The following is a 22582-nucleotide window of genomic DNA, read 5'->3' as shown; positions in this document are numbered from 1 at the left end:
ACTTTGCCCTTTTAATTGTCAAAGTCTCCTACCCAGGCTGGGTACAACTTTTTGTCATCATAATCACTGCTCCTGTGTGTTAACTAAATTGTCCAATCTTCATGGCTTGCGCAATTTTAAGTGAATTATCTTCTGCTAAATACCTAACAATATTGGATGATTTTGTTCTTGTACATGCATATTTTCTGCAATTTTGGAATCAGGAAACATCTTTTTAAACAAAGGACCAACATAGTCTTCTACCGTGTTCTATTAAGGACTCGGTAATGAATGCTTCTGCATTTATAAAATTCGTGTCCACAATTTAGTTCTGCTGTAAAAACAAAGTTACCTTAGTATTGGAGTTAGTAAAATGAGCTAATTCAAGGTTTCTTTGTTTTACCACCATAATCAATATTAAAATCCTTTCCATGCAGCCTGCAATGTGCGTGAAGCTGCCCTAGAATGGAACACTGTATAGTGTAATTCACGTATTCCTCTCTGAATTGGTTTTTCATCTTTTTCTAATCCATCTGTGAAATTATTTGACAAACATTTTTGCTCTAACACATGCATCGACTAGGATAAATCTAATTTGACTTTCAGCACCAAATACCTACAGACTGGTTCTGTACCAGATATGAATCAGAACAAAGAATTGGTGAGCAAAGATTAAAAATTAGAAAACCAGTCTGTTCTCTTTTAACCCATACAGCTGCTATAAATAGAAACTGAGGTCAAAAGTTTGAAAGTAGAAACCAGCATGTTTCTTGGAAATAGGACAGCTGCTATAAATAGAAATACTGTTAGGAAAGTGCATGCAAGTCTATGGACAAGTGTACTCTTTTATGTTGTAGTTACATAGAAGCCGTTTTTTTTTCTGGAATATGGTCTGAAAGATTATTGGGATGTTAATAAAAATGAGAAAACAAATTATTAATTTTTTTGGGAGGGGGATATAAAGAAAATTCATAATCCGATTACATTTGCGCATAAGGCATAATTTTGTGAAAAAGGCGTAATGATTATGCCAAAACTGTAATGGTTGGCATGTATGTTAACGTCAACAATAGTTTTGGATATAGTCTAATTTCAACTCAGACTTTGGATAGTCTAATGTCAACTCAGGCTTGGAATACAGCTTAATGTTAACTCTAGCTGCTGATGCCACTGATACAACATCATTGGTTTAACAAACCTCCTAAGTGTGTCCTAATACAGCTCATCATTTAGTAGTTTCCATGATTAGCAAGCTTATTACTGCCACTGCCTAGTTACACCTGTTGACAGTATGTGTGACTGCCTAGTTACACCTGTTGACATTATGCGTGACTGCCTAGTTACACCTGTTGACAGCATGCGTGACTGCCTAGTTACACCTGTTGACAGCATGCGTGACTGCCTAGTTATGATTTGTGCACAGTACAAATGATCACACCAAAAAGGCTGCCTAATTACTTTTGTGAACAGTATGCATGATTGCCAAGTTACGATTGTGTATTGTATGCATGACTGCACCAAACAGACAATTTAGTGTCTATTGTGTACATAATATTAGACTGACTAGATACGATTGTGTACAGTACACATTTGCACCAAACAGGCTGTTTAATTACTACTGTGTACAGTACACATGATTACACCAACAGGCTGCCTAATTAATATTGTGTACAGTATGCATGATTGCACCAAAGAGGCTGCTTAGTTACTATTATGTACAGTAAATATTAGTGTCTAGTTACTAATATGTGCATTACACATGATTGCATAAAACAGGTTGGCAGAGGTAAATGGCTGAATGTTTTGTTTGGAATCATCCTCATAAAGTCAAAAGTTAAAGTAGCATTTCTAAGACTGCTTGACAAATTTTTGTAAAAGGCAATGATTCACTGTATAAAACTTAAAAGAAACAGCGATGATTCAGTGTATACACCTTAAAAGAAACAGCAATGATTCACAGCGTAAACCTTCCCACATTATCAAGGACCCAGTTATAACATAAAATAGTATTTAAAAAAAACACCTAATGTTTCCCTTATAAATGTATTCCGAGTTTTCCTACCCTTTAAGAAATAGATGATTTTCTAATTAAAAGATCATCTACAGTTTATATATATATATATACATATACATATATATATATATATATATATATATATATATATATATAATTTGGTCTTGAATGTAGTTAGATATTGTACATGTATGTGTAAAAGGCAAGTCACTTTATCACAGATGTATAATACTAGATAACTGCCAAATCTGTACATATGCTGTTTGCATCACTGTCACAGAATTGTATAAATCCCTTTGTTATTTATTAAATACATGTACTCAGGTTTCATTTTTGTGATACAAAGATGCCTGAGGTTGATTTATGTATATTGTATAATATGTCGAAACAGCGAGTTCAGTTCATCTTATGCCGCACGTGCAAAGTGCTTTTGATGGGAAAATCCGGTACTCATCAAGCGCACAGACAACGCAAGGCTACACAACACTGTAGATGAAAACATTACACTACGGAAACATCTTGTTGTTGTTGTTGTTGTTGTTGGGCTTAATGCCATTTTTCAGCACAAGATAAGCTATACATGGTGGCCAGTATTAATGGTGGAGGAAGAACCTGGGAAAACCCCAGAAAGAACCACCGACCCAAGAGAAACTACTGGCAAGCTTTCTCATGTACCAAGATTGGCTGATTGTGAGACTTGAACCCACACAGACAAAGGTGATATGGCAGTGATCCATAACATTGAGCGTTTCAGACCACTTGGCCACTCGGGGTGACTGGAAATGTCGTCAGTGAGCAGTCCACTTAAGGACTTGCAGATCTCCAGCTGTAGAGGTATTTATTAAGTCCTTCTGTATATTACAGGTTATAACTATTGGACTACCAAGTTTACTTTTATATATTTTCTATATAGCTCCAGACTGCATAGTATAATGCAAATATTTTCTATTCTTGTATGTGACTTAAAAGGAGATCTATATTAGTGATAAAGTTGCATTTTATTAAGAAACATTTAGTACCATGTGATTCTTATCGGACACAGGTAGGTTCATTTCTGAACCTGTTTATTGCTTTGAAATGTTGTGCCGATAATGTAATTTGTATAGCTTACAGTATATAAAGTCATTACATGTAATCATATATGCCAATGTCATTCTTAGTACATGGTGTTAGATTTATTTTCAGCTGATCCGAGTTGATGGGGTAGCAGCTGTAGAGCTTGACCATAGAGTTGACCAAAGCAGCTGTAAAGCTGACCATAGCAGCTGACGATAGAGCTGATGACAAATCTAGTTGAATTGCAGCCGTCGAGTTGATTGAACAGTGTTTTGCTGGTTGAGTAGCAGGTGATCAGACATTGCTAACTGATTGGTGGGCACTGATTGCCTGATTGACCAGGTGATTGAATGGTGGTCAGTGATCACCTGTAAAGCTGACTGCTTGAGTGACCAGTGTTACTGGTGGCCAAGTATTCAAGTGAGAGTGTTTTGCGTAACTCCATACAAGTATTCTTTTAGCTGTGACCTAAATTTTGGGGTTTGTTAGACCCAGTGTTTTGGGACTGTAAAGATTTTGTGTATGATATCTGTCCCATTTTTACATCCTTTTACTATCTGAGTAAAGTACATCATTTTTACTATTTGAGTAGATCACATCATTCTTTTTGTTGTGTGAAATAACTGTGAATCGTTAACCTTTTGTCCTTGCACTATGTAAGGCCATTTACTTGTATTCCCATTTATGTTACATTATTGGGTTCATGCAGATTGTGTTAATTTTTCCAATAATTGATCTTATACACGCATGTATTAACCATAATCCTTTTTTCATCTGAGTCTTTCATCACTAAACATTGTATCTGTATCAACCATCATTAGTGTTTCATTATAAATTCGTCCCCAACCCGGTTATCTTGTTACAATCATATAATGGCAAATGTGATAGTATACCATTTGGTTTTATCATGAGTGCAGACCTAGATCTACTGTCACATAATACACTGGCAATCTGTATATTTCAGCCAGCAGTTTTCCAGGTTTTTATATTTGGCCTGATAGCTACATAATGGTCCTGTTATGTGTGAATAAATTCACTGGAAAAATCTGTCATGCACACAAATTGTGAAATATAAAATCTGTCTTGCATACATATTATGAAACATGAGATCTGGTTGTATTGGAAATGTGGTGCATACCAAATCTATCCATGATCTTCATCATCCATCCCATTCCTTCTCGACAAGGAGTGCACTGGAAAAAAAGAAAACACATAATGATATTACACCTAAAAATGTCTCTCAAAACTTTCTCGAAGTTATTAATGTTTAAAAGTACACTGAATTCTGCTTAGAATTTCAATGCATTTCAGGTACTTTAACATTTTAAGTTATTGCATACTTTGGTTGATTAAATATTTTGGGCAGGATGATGAATTCCTTCTCGTGCATTAGTGCAAGTGGGCATCAGGACAAGCAAAATGCAGTGGTTTTTTTTCAGGTTTGAGAAGCAAGATCATTAACATGGCTTATTTTACTGGTTATTGGCACGAAAAACCAATTAAACCTTCTTATCGGTCAAATACTTTTACTGTCTGCCACTCCAACACAATGGGCATCAATCTTTATAATGTTTCAACTGTCTAGCGATTTCTTGAGTGTACATGTCTTTGCAATGTGTCAGCTTTCAAGCAATTTCTTGAGCATACATGAATGTTGTCTCTGCAATGTGTCAACTATCAAGAAATTTCTTGAGCATACGTGAATGTTGTCTCTGCAATGTGTCAGCTTTCAAGCATTTTCTTGAGCATATGTGAATGTTGTCTTTGCAGCTAAAGCCTCAATCAGCTGATTGCAAAGGGGTCAGAATGGCATGCCTTGCCAACATTATCATTTTAGGAAAAGTGTCATCTTGGTACTTTTTAATCTTTTTCCGTAGGTATGAAAAGCTATCCCAGTTGGTACATTTGGTCTATGACCATTTTATTGACACATGACCATTCTCTTCTACATGCTATAGCCCCATCTGTTGCCATATTATTCTCCCCATAGAATTTCACACGATCCAAGTCACAATTTTCCAATGCTTCTTTTTCTTCCTCAGGAAGAAGTGACGCTGGACACATTCCAAGAGATTTAAAAGCAACATTGCTGTTCTGTCTGTGGATCTTTTGAAATAGCACAACATATCCATCAATGTCTCATGAAAAGCAGTTAGATGGCACACTTTCAGACTCTAATCACATTTAATTGAACTGGAAAACATTTTTAAAAAACTGAGGAATCTAGATTATGCCAATCACCCATAGTGATTAAATAAAGTGCCTTTGGATCTCTCCCACATGTTTTTAAAACTACAACAGCATGTAATCATTTTCATCTTGTAGTATTCAATGTTAAATAATGTCATACCATATAAATTAGGTATCATTCAATGTTACATAATGTCATACCATATAAATTAGGTATCATTCAATGTTCAATAATGTCATACCAAATAAATTAGGTATCATTCTATGTTACATAATGTCATACCATATAAATTAGGTATCATTCTATGTTACACAATGTCATACCATATAAATTAGGTATCATTCTATGTTAATGTCATACCATATAAATTAGGTATCATTCTATGTTACATAATGTCATACCATATAAATTAGGTATCATTCTATGTTACATAATGTCATACCATATAAATTAGGTATCATTCTATGTTACATAATGTCATACCATATAAATTAGGTATCATTCTATGTTACATAATGTCATACCATATGAACTTGGGCATCATTAACTGTTACATAATGTCACATGATATAAATTGGGCATCACTCAATGTTAAATAATGTCATGCCATATAAACTGGGCATCATTCAGTGTTACAAAATGTCACGTCATATACATCAGGCATCATTCAATGTTACATAATGTCATACCATACAAACTAGGCAGCACTTAATGTTACATAATGTCCTGCCATAAAAACTGGGCATCATGCTGTCCTGCAACACTTTGCAGTAACTAAGGCCAGTACCCCTTATGTATCATTACAGCATCTGCAAGCACTTGCTATCACAAATCCCTAATCACTTTTCGCTGTATATTCCACCCCCACCTGCAAACTATTCATTCATATGCAATGACAGTGAATACCTGAAAATGTCTGTTGCAATTTTTGTTTATATGACCTTCTACCCAATCCCATGGATTCTTGGAGCAGGAACCAGTAAATACACCAATCTTACTGGTGGCTGCTGCAAAATTACTGATAAGTTTGGTGAAATTTGAGCCAGTGGTATCAAAGATGTCCTAATGAACAGACTGATGAATGTTAAAAATTCCTGGAATCCCATTTGAACTATTACTATATCCAATGCTTTTTAAAAATAAACATTACGTGATAATCTCAGAAATTCATCAGAAGTTATGGCTCAAATGAATTGCTTGCACATGGCAAGGTAAAATACGTAGCTTAAAGTTACATGTCATCTGAAATGTATACAAAGGAAATAATTTGGTTTCACAGCATGATAACAAAAACACAGATTGTGACATACCTGTCCACAGCTTTCATGTTTGTAGAACTCAATGAGGCGAGCTATGCACTTAACAACATCTGCTGATTTGTTCATCACAATAACAGCTGCTGTACCTAATGCCGTCTGTTTCTCTACCAGTGCATCAAAATCCATCAAAACATCATCACAAACTCTGTAAATATATCAGATATATAACTAAATAGTCCATACAAACTAAAAAATACCACTAAAGAGTACATTTCAAGTGTAAATAGTCTAAACATAGGACTTGATCTTTCCAACAAAGAAATATATCCATACATGCCAACCCGTGGCAAGGAAAAAGTGTAATCCAAGCAGAAAAAGAGTAATCCACATATAACTAATAAAAATTCAATGAGCATATGTACAAAATGATGTATTTATCCCTCTGGACTTTAACAACAATTACTGCTTTAAGTTTTCGTATATAACACTTTGAGCTTTAAAAAGCAACAGTCTCTCATATTGCATTTCAAAACACTTTGTACCAGCTGAGATTATGAATGTTTTGCACACTAGTAGAGCACTAAGTGCTGGGTTACTGAGCCTGGATCAGAATTCAGTTTTTTTTATGTTAATAATACTGAACAATCTCTCACAGCTACATTTGATCAAAACATTATCAAGCAAATAAAAAAATGTTTTCTCCAGTGGAATCTACTGTTAATTCTGGTAATGAAAGAAGAGCACGCAAACTTTGTCCTTTTTGTTGTCAAAGTCTCTTACACAGACTCTAAAATGAATGTATGGCTTTTTAGCTCTTCGATACACATGTAGCATTTACCCAGTACAGTGCGCTATAAATAAAACACCTGTTACCTGTTTGACTCCATACACACTGTTAAGCAATGCAGTTTATGTTGCATTTAACAACAATTTTAACCATTTTACATTTTTGGTATTATGTATGGAAAAATTTAATAGTAAAGTCTGATCATTATAGCTGTGTAATTATTTTTCATGGAAGAATTTTTATGTGCTTTAAAATCTTGAGAGAATTTGTTCACCGTCAAGTCAGTGAAGCCGCGTGATCAACCGCAGCTGCCATTTCTCATACTCAAAATTTACAAGTTCCTTGTCTGCATCTACATCACTACGTCATCTGAATTTGATTATTTATAAAAACTAATTGCTGCCTACATAAATAGCACAGCCTTTACCTAAGTTATTTAAGCTGTCATAGTTGTGATTCCAATTGTGAAAACTCGAGTAAGTACTTAACGAAATCCGTGACCTTTATTTTGGAGAGTGGAGAATACGACAAAGTTACTTTAAATAGCAGATTTCGACCAGAGCGTAGACAGCGACCATGTGATCTGAGATAATGGTCATTCACAGAAATGTAGTATATAATAGGGGGTTTTCCCCGAAGGTGGCGCTACAAAACCCGCCCAAAATGGCTGATGTTTACAGCAGATGACAAAAGGCACTCCAGTGAGAATGGTGTAGAGGTGTCCAAAGGCGCTTGTATGCGAATGGAGTAGAATGATTACACCGAAAGTGTAATGGTTGATATGTATGCATACCATTCAAGTGTAAATAGTCTTAAGAAAGGACTGGGTTGTTCCCACAAATAAATATACCATTCAAGTGTGAATAGTCCAAAGAATAGACTGGATTGTACCACAAATAAACATACCATTCTAGTGTGAATAGTCCAAAGAAAGGAATGGATTGTTCCACAAATAAACATACCATTCAAGTGTGAATAGTCAAAAGCAAGGAATGGGTTATTCCCACAAATAAACATACAATTCAAGTGTGAATAGTTCAAAGAAAGAACTGGGTTGTTCCCACCAATAAACATATCATTCAAGTAATTGTCCAAAAGAAGGAATGGGTTGTTCAGACAAATAAACATACCATTCAAGTGTGAAAAGTCCAAAGAATGGACTGGGTAGTTCCCAGTAATACAAATTCCATTCAAGTGTGAACAGTCCAAAGAAAGAAATGGAATGTTCCCAAAAATAAACATACAATTCAAGTGTAAATAGTCCAAAGACAGGACTGGGTTGTTTCTACAAATATATACCCGTGTAACAGTGTGTATAAATGGCAAACAGTCATGACTGGAGCTGATGTAAATCTATCCTTTGGGCAGCTTAAATACTGGCAATTAAAGGCAAAGAGGTCAGGTATAAATCCCCATTACACATACATGTATTACTAAAGTGGCTGACAATAGCAAGTGAGATGTTTTTTAATGCTGCAGTGGGTGAGCCCACTGTGCTAATTTGCATAGGTAAATAAAAGAGATTACCAGATACGTGTACAAGAAGAAAAGTTATTACACCTCTCCTTTGACAACTTGCACACAATGGGTTCTAAAACATAGATCACACTACAAGCGAGGGTTATCAAGGGATCTCCGTAACAATAAAGCTGTACCGATGTCACTTTGCTGATTATGCTGATACTGCATATAGCCAATTATTAAAATTGCCGATACCGATTATGAGACCGATTATTTCAAGAAACTGCCTGTTCTACAGTTAGTGAAAGCACTAGCATTTGATTGACAAGTAAACCATGCCCTATTTTTGTTACAGCTAACAATGCCTAAAATGGGTGTGGATTTATGTTAACAGTTCAAATTTGGTCTCAAGCTACTATACAAATGATAACTATTTCCCACATTTTAAATCCCACCTTATTTCTTATTGTTAACTCATATATGCAAATAAAACTCTTTAATAAATAACATATTTGTTCCGAATTAGTTTTTAGGAGGCACATATGCTCTGTGATATGTTTCTTCATTCCTTCTTTTAATTTAATGATGGTAATCCATGCTTATATATACGGTACAGTAATGCCATGTCAAGTTGACTCGTGTAAGTTTCATTGGTGGGAATGAAGACCACAATTTGCTTGTCGAGAAAAAATCTACAGCATTCAGTGATCATTCCTGGCATTTAGGAAGCAATTCACTAACAAGCAAAGCATGTAAAGCACAGCAAAAAAATAAATTTCTGAACTCCTGATTGACACAGATGTACTTTGTGAAGCTAGTCATAAAAGTGGGGGGGGGGGGAATTTACTGTATGTGTGAAATCGATGGTCGCATCATACGTCACTTATCTTAAATTGCAAAGTACAATCATAGGGTTTTAGTATTAAAATGTCATTATCAAAATAAAGTTTCTTACAAAACTATTTTTTTGGAAAATAATATACATAATATAGATTTGTTTAATACATGATATTTCTATTAAAAAAAGAGAGACTGAAGGAAAGTAGATATTTTACATTTGATAATGCATTTATTTCAGGTGAGAACAGTTAGATCTATGTACTAACGGTGATGTGCAATGCAAAGCCATGGAAGTAATGCAAAACAGTTATGTAATGATTTATTTTGTAATATTATGGCTGTACTGCTTATTGTCAATAAATAACTATCCCATCTTTTCCAATTTTCATTGCCTGTTACATTATTAGTCTTGGAAAAATATTCACTACTTATTCTGTTGATATTTTTTGAAAATTGGCAACAAAATATTGAGATTGGTGTGGGGTTTTTTTTGGAGACAACTTTTTAAAAGCCAGGACCATCCCTGTAATGTGTATGCTGGAAGTTCAACGGCCACACGAGGCTGGTTGGCTGCTGTGATTGGGATGAGTGCATGCATGGTATTGATAATTTGTTGTGAGCAGACAATCAACGGTAGTTTACAGCAAGCGTGTTAAAAAGTACTTACTTTTAAGAATAACTTATCATTCAGTTAACCCCCAAATCAAATGTTTATTTCTTAATTTCCACTATTTAACTCTGATTTAAAATTCAAGCCATGTTAAGATGAATGTTATGATTAAATTTATAATTTGGAAATTTGTTTACATTGGCACAGATTACTTCTGTCGATACCGATTATACCGATTGTTGCAATAATCGGCCCGATTATGAATGTGGCCAATTAATCAGTACAGCTTTACATAACAACATGAATTGATGCCATCCTTGATGGACATAGAGAAAACTGCCGGGGGGAGGTGGCAAAATGGTCAGTTTAATGGTGCATAATCATTTTAAAATTGTGTTGGGAATAATTGTCAATAAAGTACTTTATCTATCGAATTGATTCATTTTTATGATAAAATAAAAAGGACATTTATTTACAAGTTGCTCAACCATTGAGAGATTGCTAACATTATTCCAACTGGTTCCACAATCCTATATGTGAAAGCTTTGATCACATTTGTGAATGAGTATGCTAATTTAAGGTAGTTTAATTATATTACATTCACTAAACAATTATAAGTGTTTGATTGATCACTTGACATGAGTTAACCTGACACTCACTAACAGGGCATGCTAGCTCTTACGCAGGTTGGATTTGCATGAATTTTAACTGTTCATGCATTCCACACACTTTGATAAACAATGTGCAATTAATGTGGTAATACAAGAAGATCAGCTTTTAATTCATTGCAACAATACAACAAATACTTGCACAATCAAGTTTAAAAACAAGGTCGGCAATTAATTAGGCTTTCACAGGTATGCACACGGACATAGCTGTTATGGTAGATTCGCATATTTCATGTTTGAATACAACTGGGCACATTGTATTTATGATCATTACACTTAAACCAAACTAAAAGATAAAACTAATACTCGAATTTCAAAAACAACAAATGTATTGGTATTTATTTATAAAATTGATGCCTCAAGTAGGAGTTAGTGACAATTTCATTGATCAAAATTTCATTGCATGCCGTTATTTATGCTGTACTGTTTTCAATGATATAAACAGCTATATATCAAGGTTTCAGATACCAATTTTTATCGCGATTTTCTTCATTTTCAACAAATAGGTGTCAATTGTTTGGTACTTTCTAGTAATTTTTTTAAGATCCATACCTGACCCTGCATTATAAGTGGGTTTACAAGTAATCAGGGCATGAGTTATCAAGGGTGTGGTGTAAATGTTATTGCTTTGAATGTGAATGTTTAAGCCATAGGAATCATATTTTTCACAAGTTTGTGAACAGCGGCAACATTTCTTTAAAGATGGATTTTACTGCATATAAGGAATGTAAAGCACGATCATTTCATTTGTCAGAAAAGTGTTCAAGTGTAATTCATTTCTGAAGCTGTTTAAAAAAGCAATTAGCTATCAGCAAGGCCAAGCAAAAACAAATTTCATAGCTCTTGGTTTACCGAGTTTCACTTTGTGAAGCACACCAGCAATTAACACTAATGACATTTGCATTACCTTCAAACCCCTTTGAACTGAACTGAACCGAACCAAACTGAATTTATATTCGAACTGTAGCTACTAAAAAAGGGGAAATTTTGGGCAAGTGGATATTGGTGTCCAGGCTTGTGGGATTTCAGTCAGAGCTTATTTAGGTCACCAGTCCAGGTCCTGTGTCAATTTTTTGTTTATTTTAGCACTGACACTGTAATTTATTTGAGTGAGAGGAATACCTAGATTACATTATTATAATTAATTTTAACTGACAGGAATACCTAGATTACTGTAGTAAAAAATACAATATAATTAATTTTAACCGACAGGAGTACCTAGATTACAGTATTGTAATTACAAACACCCTATAATTAATTTTAACTGACAGGAGTACCTAGATTACAGTATTGTAATTACAAACACCCTATAATTAATTTTAACTGACAGGAGTACCTAGATTACAGTATTGTAATTACAAACACCCTATAATTAATTTTAACTGACAGGAGTACCTAGATTATAATACTGTAATTACAAATACAATGTAATTAGTTTTAACTGACAGGAGTACCTAGATTACATTATTATAATTACAAATACAATGTAATTAATTTTAACTGACAGGAGTACCTGGATTACATTATTATAATTACAAATACACTCATTGATTTTAACTGACAGGAATACCTAGATTACAGTATTGTAATTACAAATACACTGTAATTTTGACTGAGATGAATATCTAGATTACAGTATTGTAATTACAAACACTCTATAATTAATTTTAACTGACAGGAGAACCTAGATTACAATATTGTAATTTCAAATACAATATAATTAATTTTAACTGACAGGAGTACCTAGATTACAATACTGTAATTACAAATACACTGTAATTACAAACACCCTATAATTAATTTTAACTGACAGGAGTACCTAGATTATTGTAGTTAAAAATACATAATTAATTTTAACTGACAGGAGTACCTAGATTACATTATTGTAATTACAAATACAATAATAACAATAATGAGGACTTTGTATAGCGCCTAATCTTTAGAAGCTATAAGTGCTTTACAACATTAGACAACACCTATAAGATCAAAAACATATAATAATATTATTACAAAAACAAACACCATGAAATTAGAAAAACATTAAAAAATTAAAAGCATGCTGAGAATATTTCAGGTAAGAAACATTATTAGGTCTTTAAGTTTGTTCTTGCAGTCAAAATAAGTGAGTTTTGAGAGCCCTCTTGAATGTGATTACTGTGTTTTTGAGTCTAAGTTCAGTGGGCAATTCATTCCATGTTGCTGGGCCCTGGTATGCAAAAGAACGTTGCCCATATGACTTTGTTTTCATTGTGGGAATAATGAGTATACAATTGTCAGAAGAGGAGTGGAAGTATCTTGCTGGTGTGTACACATGGGTGAGATCGGATAAGTATGTTGGACTAGAGTTCGACAGTGAAACGTAGCACCAAGAACAAATTTTGTGTTTGATTCTGGATCGAATGGATAGCCAGTATAGGGTACAGAGCAGCGGGGAGGTGTGCTCTGATCGTGGTACTCTAAGTGTGATCCGAGCAGCTGTGTTTTAAACTTTTTGAAGTTTGTGGAGTAGATATTGAGATGAACCAGACAGAACTGAGTTACAATAGTCCAGTCTTTAAAGTACTAATGAACACACCAGTGTTTTAGTGGCATCAACTGAAAGATATTTGCGAACTGAGCTGATGCATCTCAGCTCAAGATATGCAGCCTTACATATGTTCATGACATGTTGGTACAATGTGAGACTACTGTCCAGAGTAACACCTAGGTTTTGTTCTGATTGTTTAAACTGAATGTTGACATTGCTGATATTTATTGTTTGAGGTAAAGGATGTGAATGACAAAGTCTTTGTGTTGTGATCAGAATGGCCTCAGTTTTATCATCATTCATCTGCAGCTTGTTACATGTCATCCATGATTTCACATACAATATAATTAATTTTAACTGACAGGAGTACCTAGATTACAGCATTGTAATTACAAACACCCTATAATTAATTTTAACTGACAGGAGTACCTAGATTACATTAATGTAATTACAAATACACTGTCATTAATTTTAACTGACAGGAGTACCTAGATTACAGTATTGTAATTACAAACACCCTATAATTAATTTTAACTGACAGGAGTACCTAGATTACAGTATTGTAATTACAAACACCCTATAATTAATTTTAACTGACAGGAGTACCTAGATTACATTATTGAATTACAAATACAAAATAATTAATTTTAACTGACAGGAGTACCTAGATTACAGTATTGTAATTACAATACAATATAATTAATTTTAACTGACAGGAGTACCTTGATTACAGTATTGTAATTACAAACACCCTATAATTAATTTTAACTGACAGGAGTACCTAGATTACATTAATGTAATTACAAATACAAAATAATTAATTTTAACCAACAGGAGTACCTAGATTACAGTATTGTAATTACAAATACCCTATAATTAATTTTAACTGACAGGAGTACCTAGATTACATTATTGTAATTACAAATACACTGTCATTAATTTTAACTGACAGGAGTACCTAGATTATAGAACTGTGATTACAAATATAATACAATTAGACAGGAGTACTTAGATTACAGCACTGTAATTACGAATACACTACATTTAATTATAAATACAATATAATTAAACAGGAGTACCTAGATTACAGTACTGTAAATATAAAAAGGTAAAATACTATGAGTTAAAAAGCACTCAATTTTTGTTGGTTTCTATCTATCACTTCATTAGAAAATGGCAGTCCGAAACATTCCTAAACTAGTTTAAAACCTCTATAACATTCACATGATAACACATGGACAGATTGTCTTCACATTTCATCCATGCAACCACATTAGTTACTGATGAATACCTTCAACTTTACAATTCCATGTTGAGGGATCCGATTCTAAATCAGATTTAAATCTTTTAACTTAAGTTTTTAAAAAATACAAAAATGAAATAACCCATTTTAGTTGCAGTTGATTAATCATTTATACCTATGTGTAATTATAATGATGTAATCTAGGTACTAAATTACTTCAGCTATTCATTGACAATGAACTGAAACATTAAAAGGAACTGAATTGCCTGACAGTCAAGTACAACTAAGGAAATCTGGCATTATCGATGACACACATGTGCAACTGTTTTTAGAAACACTGATTTTCTTAATAAGACCACTCAATTTCTAGCTTTGGTACAACAATCCATTGATAGGCATGCAATGTATGCATAGCTGCCAACACTCCAGGCTCGCAATTAGTGAAAATAGGGATTAAAATTTGTGAATTTTTACATGAATTTGTGAAGCGATCTTCGAGTCTGGAAATATTTGTTGCAAACAAATGTTTAGCATGGTCTCCAGTTGATAAAGGTAGATTGTGTTAAACAAGAAAACTCACAAACAATGCTTCAGCATTGGTAGCTTGCAGGTTTTCCATCGAGGGCTGAAATCTGCTGCGAGTTCTTAATTTTCCCATCCTCTATGTGCTTTTTGCCACCAATGTGCTTCCTCACATCATCTCTGCCACCATGCCCAATGCTAAAATTTGTGGCACACTGCGTGCAAAAAGCATGATGTATATCAGTGTTTGGTGTCAGAATGCACGGCAAATTTTTGGTATATTCCAAACTAAACTTCACTTTTTGTGCAATACATTTTTCTTGTTGGTGAAGACATTCTCAAGAAGTGGTGCCAAATGGTAATTCAAATCAGTGATTGCGCCACAAGCGCAGAGTAAAATTCTGGTTAGGCCCCAGTTACCCTCAAAAACCTTTGTTAAAACTACTGTTATACATATAGATTAAAATACGCTAAAATGCTTGCTACCGGGCCAACTGTACCAATCAGCTACAGTTCCACTAATATCATGACTAGCAGTACCTGACCATTTCAACAACTGCTGATATCACAACTAGCGCTAAACAAGAAATTGGTTATTTTATTAAAGATTTAAAATAGTTGTGAACTGGGGAACTCATGATTTTTTTGCATGTGGCGTGAATACATGAATGGCTAAAAAAGTCATGAAATTCACGCCAAAATCATGAGGGTTGGCAGCTATGTGTATGGTTTTAATTTTTGTCTATGTACTTGTAATAATGCAATGTCTAAGTAGGATATTATCTGCCTTGCTGCTTTCTTTTAAAAAAAATCACATAAATGACTGATGTAAGAAAACTACCAAAATCTTAAAGCATTTCTAGAATTCCCCAACATATCGTTGTTTGATATGTTTCTGACGTGAATATTTTAAAAATTTTAAGCTAAATCTCTTATCAATAATATTTAGACTTTGCTTTATATGAAATGTGTATATATGTGAAATGTATATTCATATGAAATGTATACTTAAAGGAAATGTATTTGTATATGAAATGTATATTTATATGAAATGTATACTTAAAGGAAATGTATTTGTATATGAAATGTATATTTCTATGAAATGTATACTTAAAGGAAATGTATTTGTATATGAAATGTATATTTATATGAAATGTATATTTTCCTTAATTTATATTCCTTAAGTAATGTGCACAATGAAATGTATAAAAAAATGAAGAGGTAGTTTTCACACACAGCAATGACCACAATTATTGATCCTTGTAAGATTCACTAAAGATTTTTAACTGACTTTATAAAGAAAAGGCCAATATAGCAGGTAATAATCCTCAAAATATATTATTTAGAAAGTGCTTTCAATGATTCTATTCTTAAAACACAACTTGTTATTTACTTATAGATGTTAAAGTTTTGAAACTTAAGTTGGTAGAGTTTCATTATCAAATGATAACTTGGTCTGCGATATCTTGCAAGTGAAAGGGTTAACGGTCTCTTAAAACACATGCTTGTAAATGAATACATTTTTGTTTTGTGAGTGCTGCTAAGGACATTTAGTGTTCATCTAACAAAATTGAAAGGGTGAAGTCATTTTCAAATTCCTAACAGAAGAAGGTGAAGTTTACATTTTTTGGGTAACATAGTTACCCGCTTCACCTGATAGCATGACCCCTGCATCATTATCTGTGAGACAATTTCTGAAAGTAACTTGTGTGTCAGTTTTAACAGCAGAATGACAATCAAAAGAAAGGAATATAGGTTAATGAGAGCAGGTGCAAGCTGAACTAGTTCCTCTAAGACATGCTCACACTCACGAGACAAAACTATTCAAAACATGGTAAATATCTAATTATTATTGTCAGCTTTATTTCACATAAAGTTATCCAACTAAAAATGTGAGCTAAATTGAAATAAAATCTGAAAAAATGCAATGGCCAAATGTTGCTTTATGTTGTTTCTATTTTAATACAGTTTTGTGGGATCCTGTCACTTTCCTTGTCCGACATAACAGATTTGAAACTTGACAGTTTTTTTAGTCAAACTTGTAATTTTTGGACTCCCACCTATTACTGTTGTAGTACTAGAGTTACATAACAGTTGCATAACTTGTAACATATTACAGCTGGTGCCTTGCTTTTCATTACTGATACGAAGAAGCAATGAGGCATCAGCTAGGTTGGTTGACATAAATGAGCTAATTTTTATAACTGTTAAAGCAGTGTATTTGGATAAGACTAATAAAACAGAACCAATATCTGAACAAAAACTTACGATTTTGGGATAAGCGGAGTGGAAGAACCTCCAGGAATAACAGCAAGTAGGTTATCCCAGCCTCCAATAACACCGCCAGAATGTCGCTCAATCAGCTCTCTGAGTGGTATCGACATCTCCTCCTCAACTGTTGTTGGGTTATTTACATGACCGGAGATGTTGTAAAGCTGAAGTGCATCAAAGTAAATTTTAAGCCAAAAGAAAATGTGACAAGTATAATAAGAGGAGATGAAAACGCTAACCAATATTTTCATTTTTCTGTCTGTCCACCAACCTGTCAATTCTTTTAAATATCCTTAACTGTATTAACTATTAAACTGCTGGTTGGAAATTCCTGAAATTCTGTAGTGCTTTTGTGGTATCCATCTGCATGGGGATCTAAGGTAAGATTAACGAAAGATGTCAATTACAAATATTTTCTGATCAAATTTTACGTATGAAATCCAAGTTGGAAGATGCAACATGTGACAGATTTTGCATTACAAACCCTTTATATCAATAGACACCTTACACACCTCTTATATCAACAGACATCTTACACACCCCTCACATCAACAGACATCTAACACACCTCTTATATTAACAGACACCTGACACCCCCCTTATATCAACAGACACCTGACACCCCCCTTATATCAACAGACATCTGACACACTTCTTATATCAACAGACACCTTTCACACCCCTTATATAAACAGACACCTTACACACCCCTCATATCAACAGACATCTTACACACCCTTCATATCAACAGACAACTTATATACCCCTCATGTCAACAGACATCCTACACACCCTTTATATCAACAGACACTTTACACACAACTTATATCAACAGACATCTTACACATCACTCATTTCAAAAGACATTACACACCCCTTATATCAACAGACATCTTACACACCCCTCATGTCAACAGACAACTTACATATCCCTCATGTCAACAGACATCCTACACACCCCTTATATCAACAGACATCTTGCATGCCCCTCAATTCAAAGACATCCTACATACCCCTTATAACAACAGACATCTTACACACCCCATATCAACATACATCTTACATCCCCCTCATTTCAACAGACATCTTCCACACCCCTTAAAACAACATACATCTTAGACACCCATCACGTCAACAAACATCTTACATACCCCTCACATCAACAGACATCTTATATACCCCTCACATCAACAGACATCTTATATACCCCTCACATCAACAGACATCTTATATACCCCTCACATCAACAGACATCTTACATACCCCTCACATCAACAGACATCTTATATACCCCTCACATCAACAGACATCTTACATACCCCTCACATCAACGGACATCTTATATACCCCTCATGTCAACAGACATCTTATATACCCCTCATGTCAACAGACATCTTATATACCCCTCACATCAACAGACATCTTACATACCCCTCACATCAACAGACATCTTATATACCCCTCACATCAACAGACATCTTACATACCCCTCACATCAACGGACATCTTATATACCCCTCATGTCAACAGACATCTTATATACCCCTCATGTCAACAGACATCTTATATACCCCTCACATCAACAGACATCTTACATACCCCTCATGTCAACAGATATCTTATATACCCCTCACATCAACAGACATCTTACATACCCCTCACATCAACGGACATCTTATATACCCCTCATGTCAACAGACATCTTATATACCCCTCACATCAACAGACATCTTACATACCCCTCACATCAACAGACATCTTACATACCCCTCATGTCAACAGACATCTTATATACCCCTCACATCAACAGACATCTTACATACCCCTCACATCAACGGACATCTTATATACCCCTCATGTCAACAGACATCTTATATACCCCTCACATCAACAGACATCTTACATACCCCTCACATCAACGGACATCTTATATACCCCTCATGTCAACAGACATCTTATATACCCCTCATGTCAACAGACATCTTATATACCCCTCACATCAACAGACATCTTACATACCCCTCATGTCAACAGACATCTTATATACCCCTCACATCAACAGACATCTTACATACCCCTCACATCAACGGACATCTTATATACCCCTCATGTCAACAGACATCTTATATACCCCTCACATCAACAGACATCTTACATACCCCTCACATCAACGGACATCTTATATACCCCTCATGTCAACAGACATCTTATATACCCCTCATGTCAACAGACATCTTATATACCCCTCACATCAACAGACATCTTATATACCCCTCATGTCAACAGACATCTTATATACCCCTCACATCAACAGACATCTTATATACCCCTCACATCAACAGACATCTTATATACCCCTCACATCAACGGACATCTTATATACCCCTCACATCAACGGGCATCTTATATACCCCTCACATCAACGGACATCTTATATACCCCTCACATCAACGGACATCTTATATACCCCTCACATCAACGGACATCTTATATACCCCTCACATCAACAGACATCTTATATACCCCTCACATCAACAGACATCTTATATACCCCTCACATCAACAGACATCTTACATACCCCTCATGTCAACAGACATCTTATATACCCCTCACATCAACAGACATCTTACATACCCCTCACATCAACGGACATCTTATATACCCCTCACATCAACAGACATATACCCCTCACATCAACAGACATCTTATATACCCCTCACATCAACAGACATCTTACATACCCCTCATGTCAACAGACATCTTATATACCCCTCACATCAACAGACATCTTATATACCCCTCACATCAACAGACATCTTACATACCCCTCATGTCAACAAACATCTTATATACCCCTCACATCAACTGACATCTTATATACCCCTCACATCAACAGACATCTTACATACCCCTCACATCAACGGACATCTTATATACCCCTCATGTCAACAGACATCTTATATACCCCTCACATCAACAGACATCTTATATACCCCTCATGTCAACAGACATCTTACATACCCCTCATGTCAACAGACATCTTATATACCCCTCACATCAACAGACATCTTATATACCCCTCACATCAACAGACATCTTACATACCCCTCACATCAACGGACATCTTATATACCCCTCACATCAACAGACATCTTATATACCCCTCACATCAACAGACATCTTATATACCCCTCACATCAACAGACATCTTATATACCCCTCACATCAACAGACATCTTATATACCCCTCACATCAACAGACATCTTATATACCCCTCATGTCAACAGACATCTTATATACCCCTCACATCAACAGACATCTTATATACCCCTCATGTCAACAGACATCTTACATACCCCTCACATCAACAGACATCTTATATACCCCTCACATCAACAGACATCTTATATACCCCTCACATCAACGGACATCTTATATACCCCTCACATCAACAGACATCTTACATACCCCTCACATCAACGGACATCTTATATACCCCTCATGTCAACAGACATCTTATATACCCCTCATGTCAACAGACATCTTATATACCCCTCATGTCAACAGACATCTTATATACCCCTCACATCAACAGACATCTTACATACCCCTCACATCAACGGACATCTTATATACCCCTCATGTCAACAGACATCTTATATACCCCTCACATCAACAGACATCTTATATACCCCTCACATCAACGGACATCTTATATACCCATCACATCAACAGACATCTTATATACCCATCACATCAACAGACATCTTATACACCCCTCACATCAACAGACATCTTATATACCCCTCATGTCAACAGACATCTTATATACCCCTCATGTCGACAGACATCTTATATACCCCTCATGTCAACAGACATCTTATATACCCCTCACATCAACGGACATCTTATATACCCATCACATCAACAGACATCTTATATACCCCTCACATCAACAGACATCTTATATACCCCTCACATCAACGGACATCTTATATACCCATCACATCAACAGACATCTTATATACCCCTCACATCAACGGACATCTTATATACCCCTCATGTCAACAGACATCTTATATACCCCTCACATCAACAGACATCTTATATACCCCTCACATCAACGGACATCTTATATACCCATCACATCAACAGACATCTTACATACCCCTCACATCAACGGACATCTTATATACCCCTCATGTCAACAGACATCTTATATACCCCTCATGTCAACAGACATCTTATATACCCCTCACATCAACGGACATGTTATATACCCATCACATCAACAGACATCTTATATACCCATCACATCAACAGACATCTTATATACCCCTCACATCAACGGACATCTTATATACCCATCACATCAACAGACATCTTATATACCCATCACATCAACAGACATCTTATATACCCCTCACATCAACAGACATCTTATATACCCCTCACATCAACAGACATCTTATATACCCATCACATCAACGGACATCTTATATACCCATCACATCAACAGACATCTTATATACCACTCACATCAACGGACATCTTATATACCCATCACATCAACAGACATCTTATATACCCCTCACATCAACGGACATCTTATATACCCATCACATCAACAGACATCTTATATACCCTTCATGTCAACAGACATCTTATATACCCCTCACATCAACAGACATCTTATATACCCATCACATCAACAGACATCTTATATACCCATCACATCAACAGACATCTTATATACCCCTCACATCAACAGACATATACCCCTCACATCAACAGACATCTTATATACCCCTCACATCAACAGACATCTTACATACCCCTCATGTCAACAGACATCTTATATACCCCTCACATCAACAGACATCTTATATACCCCTCACATCAACAGACATCTTACATACCCCTCATGTCAACAAACATCTTATATACCCCTCACATCAACTGACATCTTATATACCCCTCACATCAACAGACATCTTACATACCCCTCACATCAACGGACATCTTATATACCCCTCATGTCAACAGACATCTTATATACCCCTCATGTCAACAGACATCTTATATACCCCTCACATCAACAGACATCTTATATACCCCTCATGTCAACAGACATCTTACATACCCCTCATGT

General features: G+C 35.1%; 1 protein-coding gene across 1 annotated transcript in view; it reads right to left on the bottom strand.

The window, feature by feature from the left end:
• LOC149783628 (NADH dehydrogenase [ubiquinone] flavoprotein 1, mitochondrial-like) overlaps positions 1-22582 on the bottom strand; it is a 66650-nt gene that overhangs the window by 11936 nt on the left and 32132 nt on the right. The window contains exons 10-12 of the mRNA XM_089931876.1: positions 17426-17592; positions 6551-6704; positions 4188-4242 (exon numbers count right to left, since the gene is read on the bottom strand). Of these exons, the coding sequence (XP_089788002.1) occupies positions 4188-4242; positions 6551-6704; positions 17426-17592 (376 nt within the window). The remainder of the gene's footprint in view (positions 1-4187; positions 4243-6550; positions 6705-17425; positions 17593-22582) is intronic.

Source organism: Sinohyriopsis cumingii, chromosome 14, assembly GCF_028554795.1.
Source record: "Sinohyriopsis cumingii isolate HCF-2022 chromosome 14, ASM2855479v2, whole genome shotgun sequence".
Lineage (NCBI taxonomy): Eukaryota > Metazoa > Mollusca > Bivalvia > Unionida > Unionidae > Sinohyriopsis > Sinohyriopsis cumingii.
This window is presented reverse-complemented; position numbering and strand designations above follow the sequence as displayed.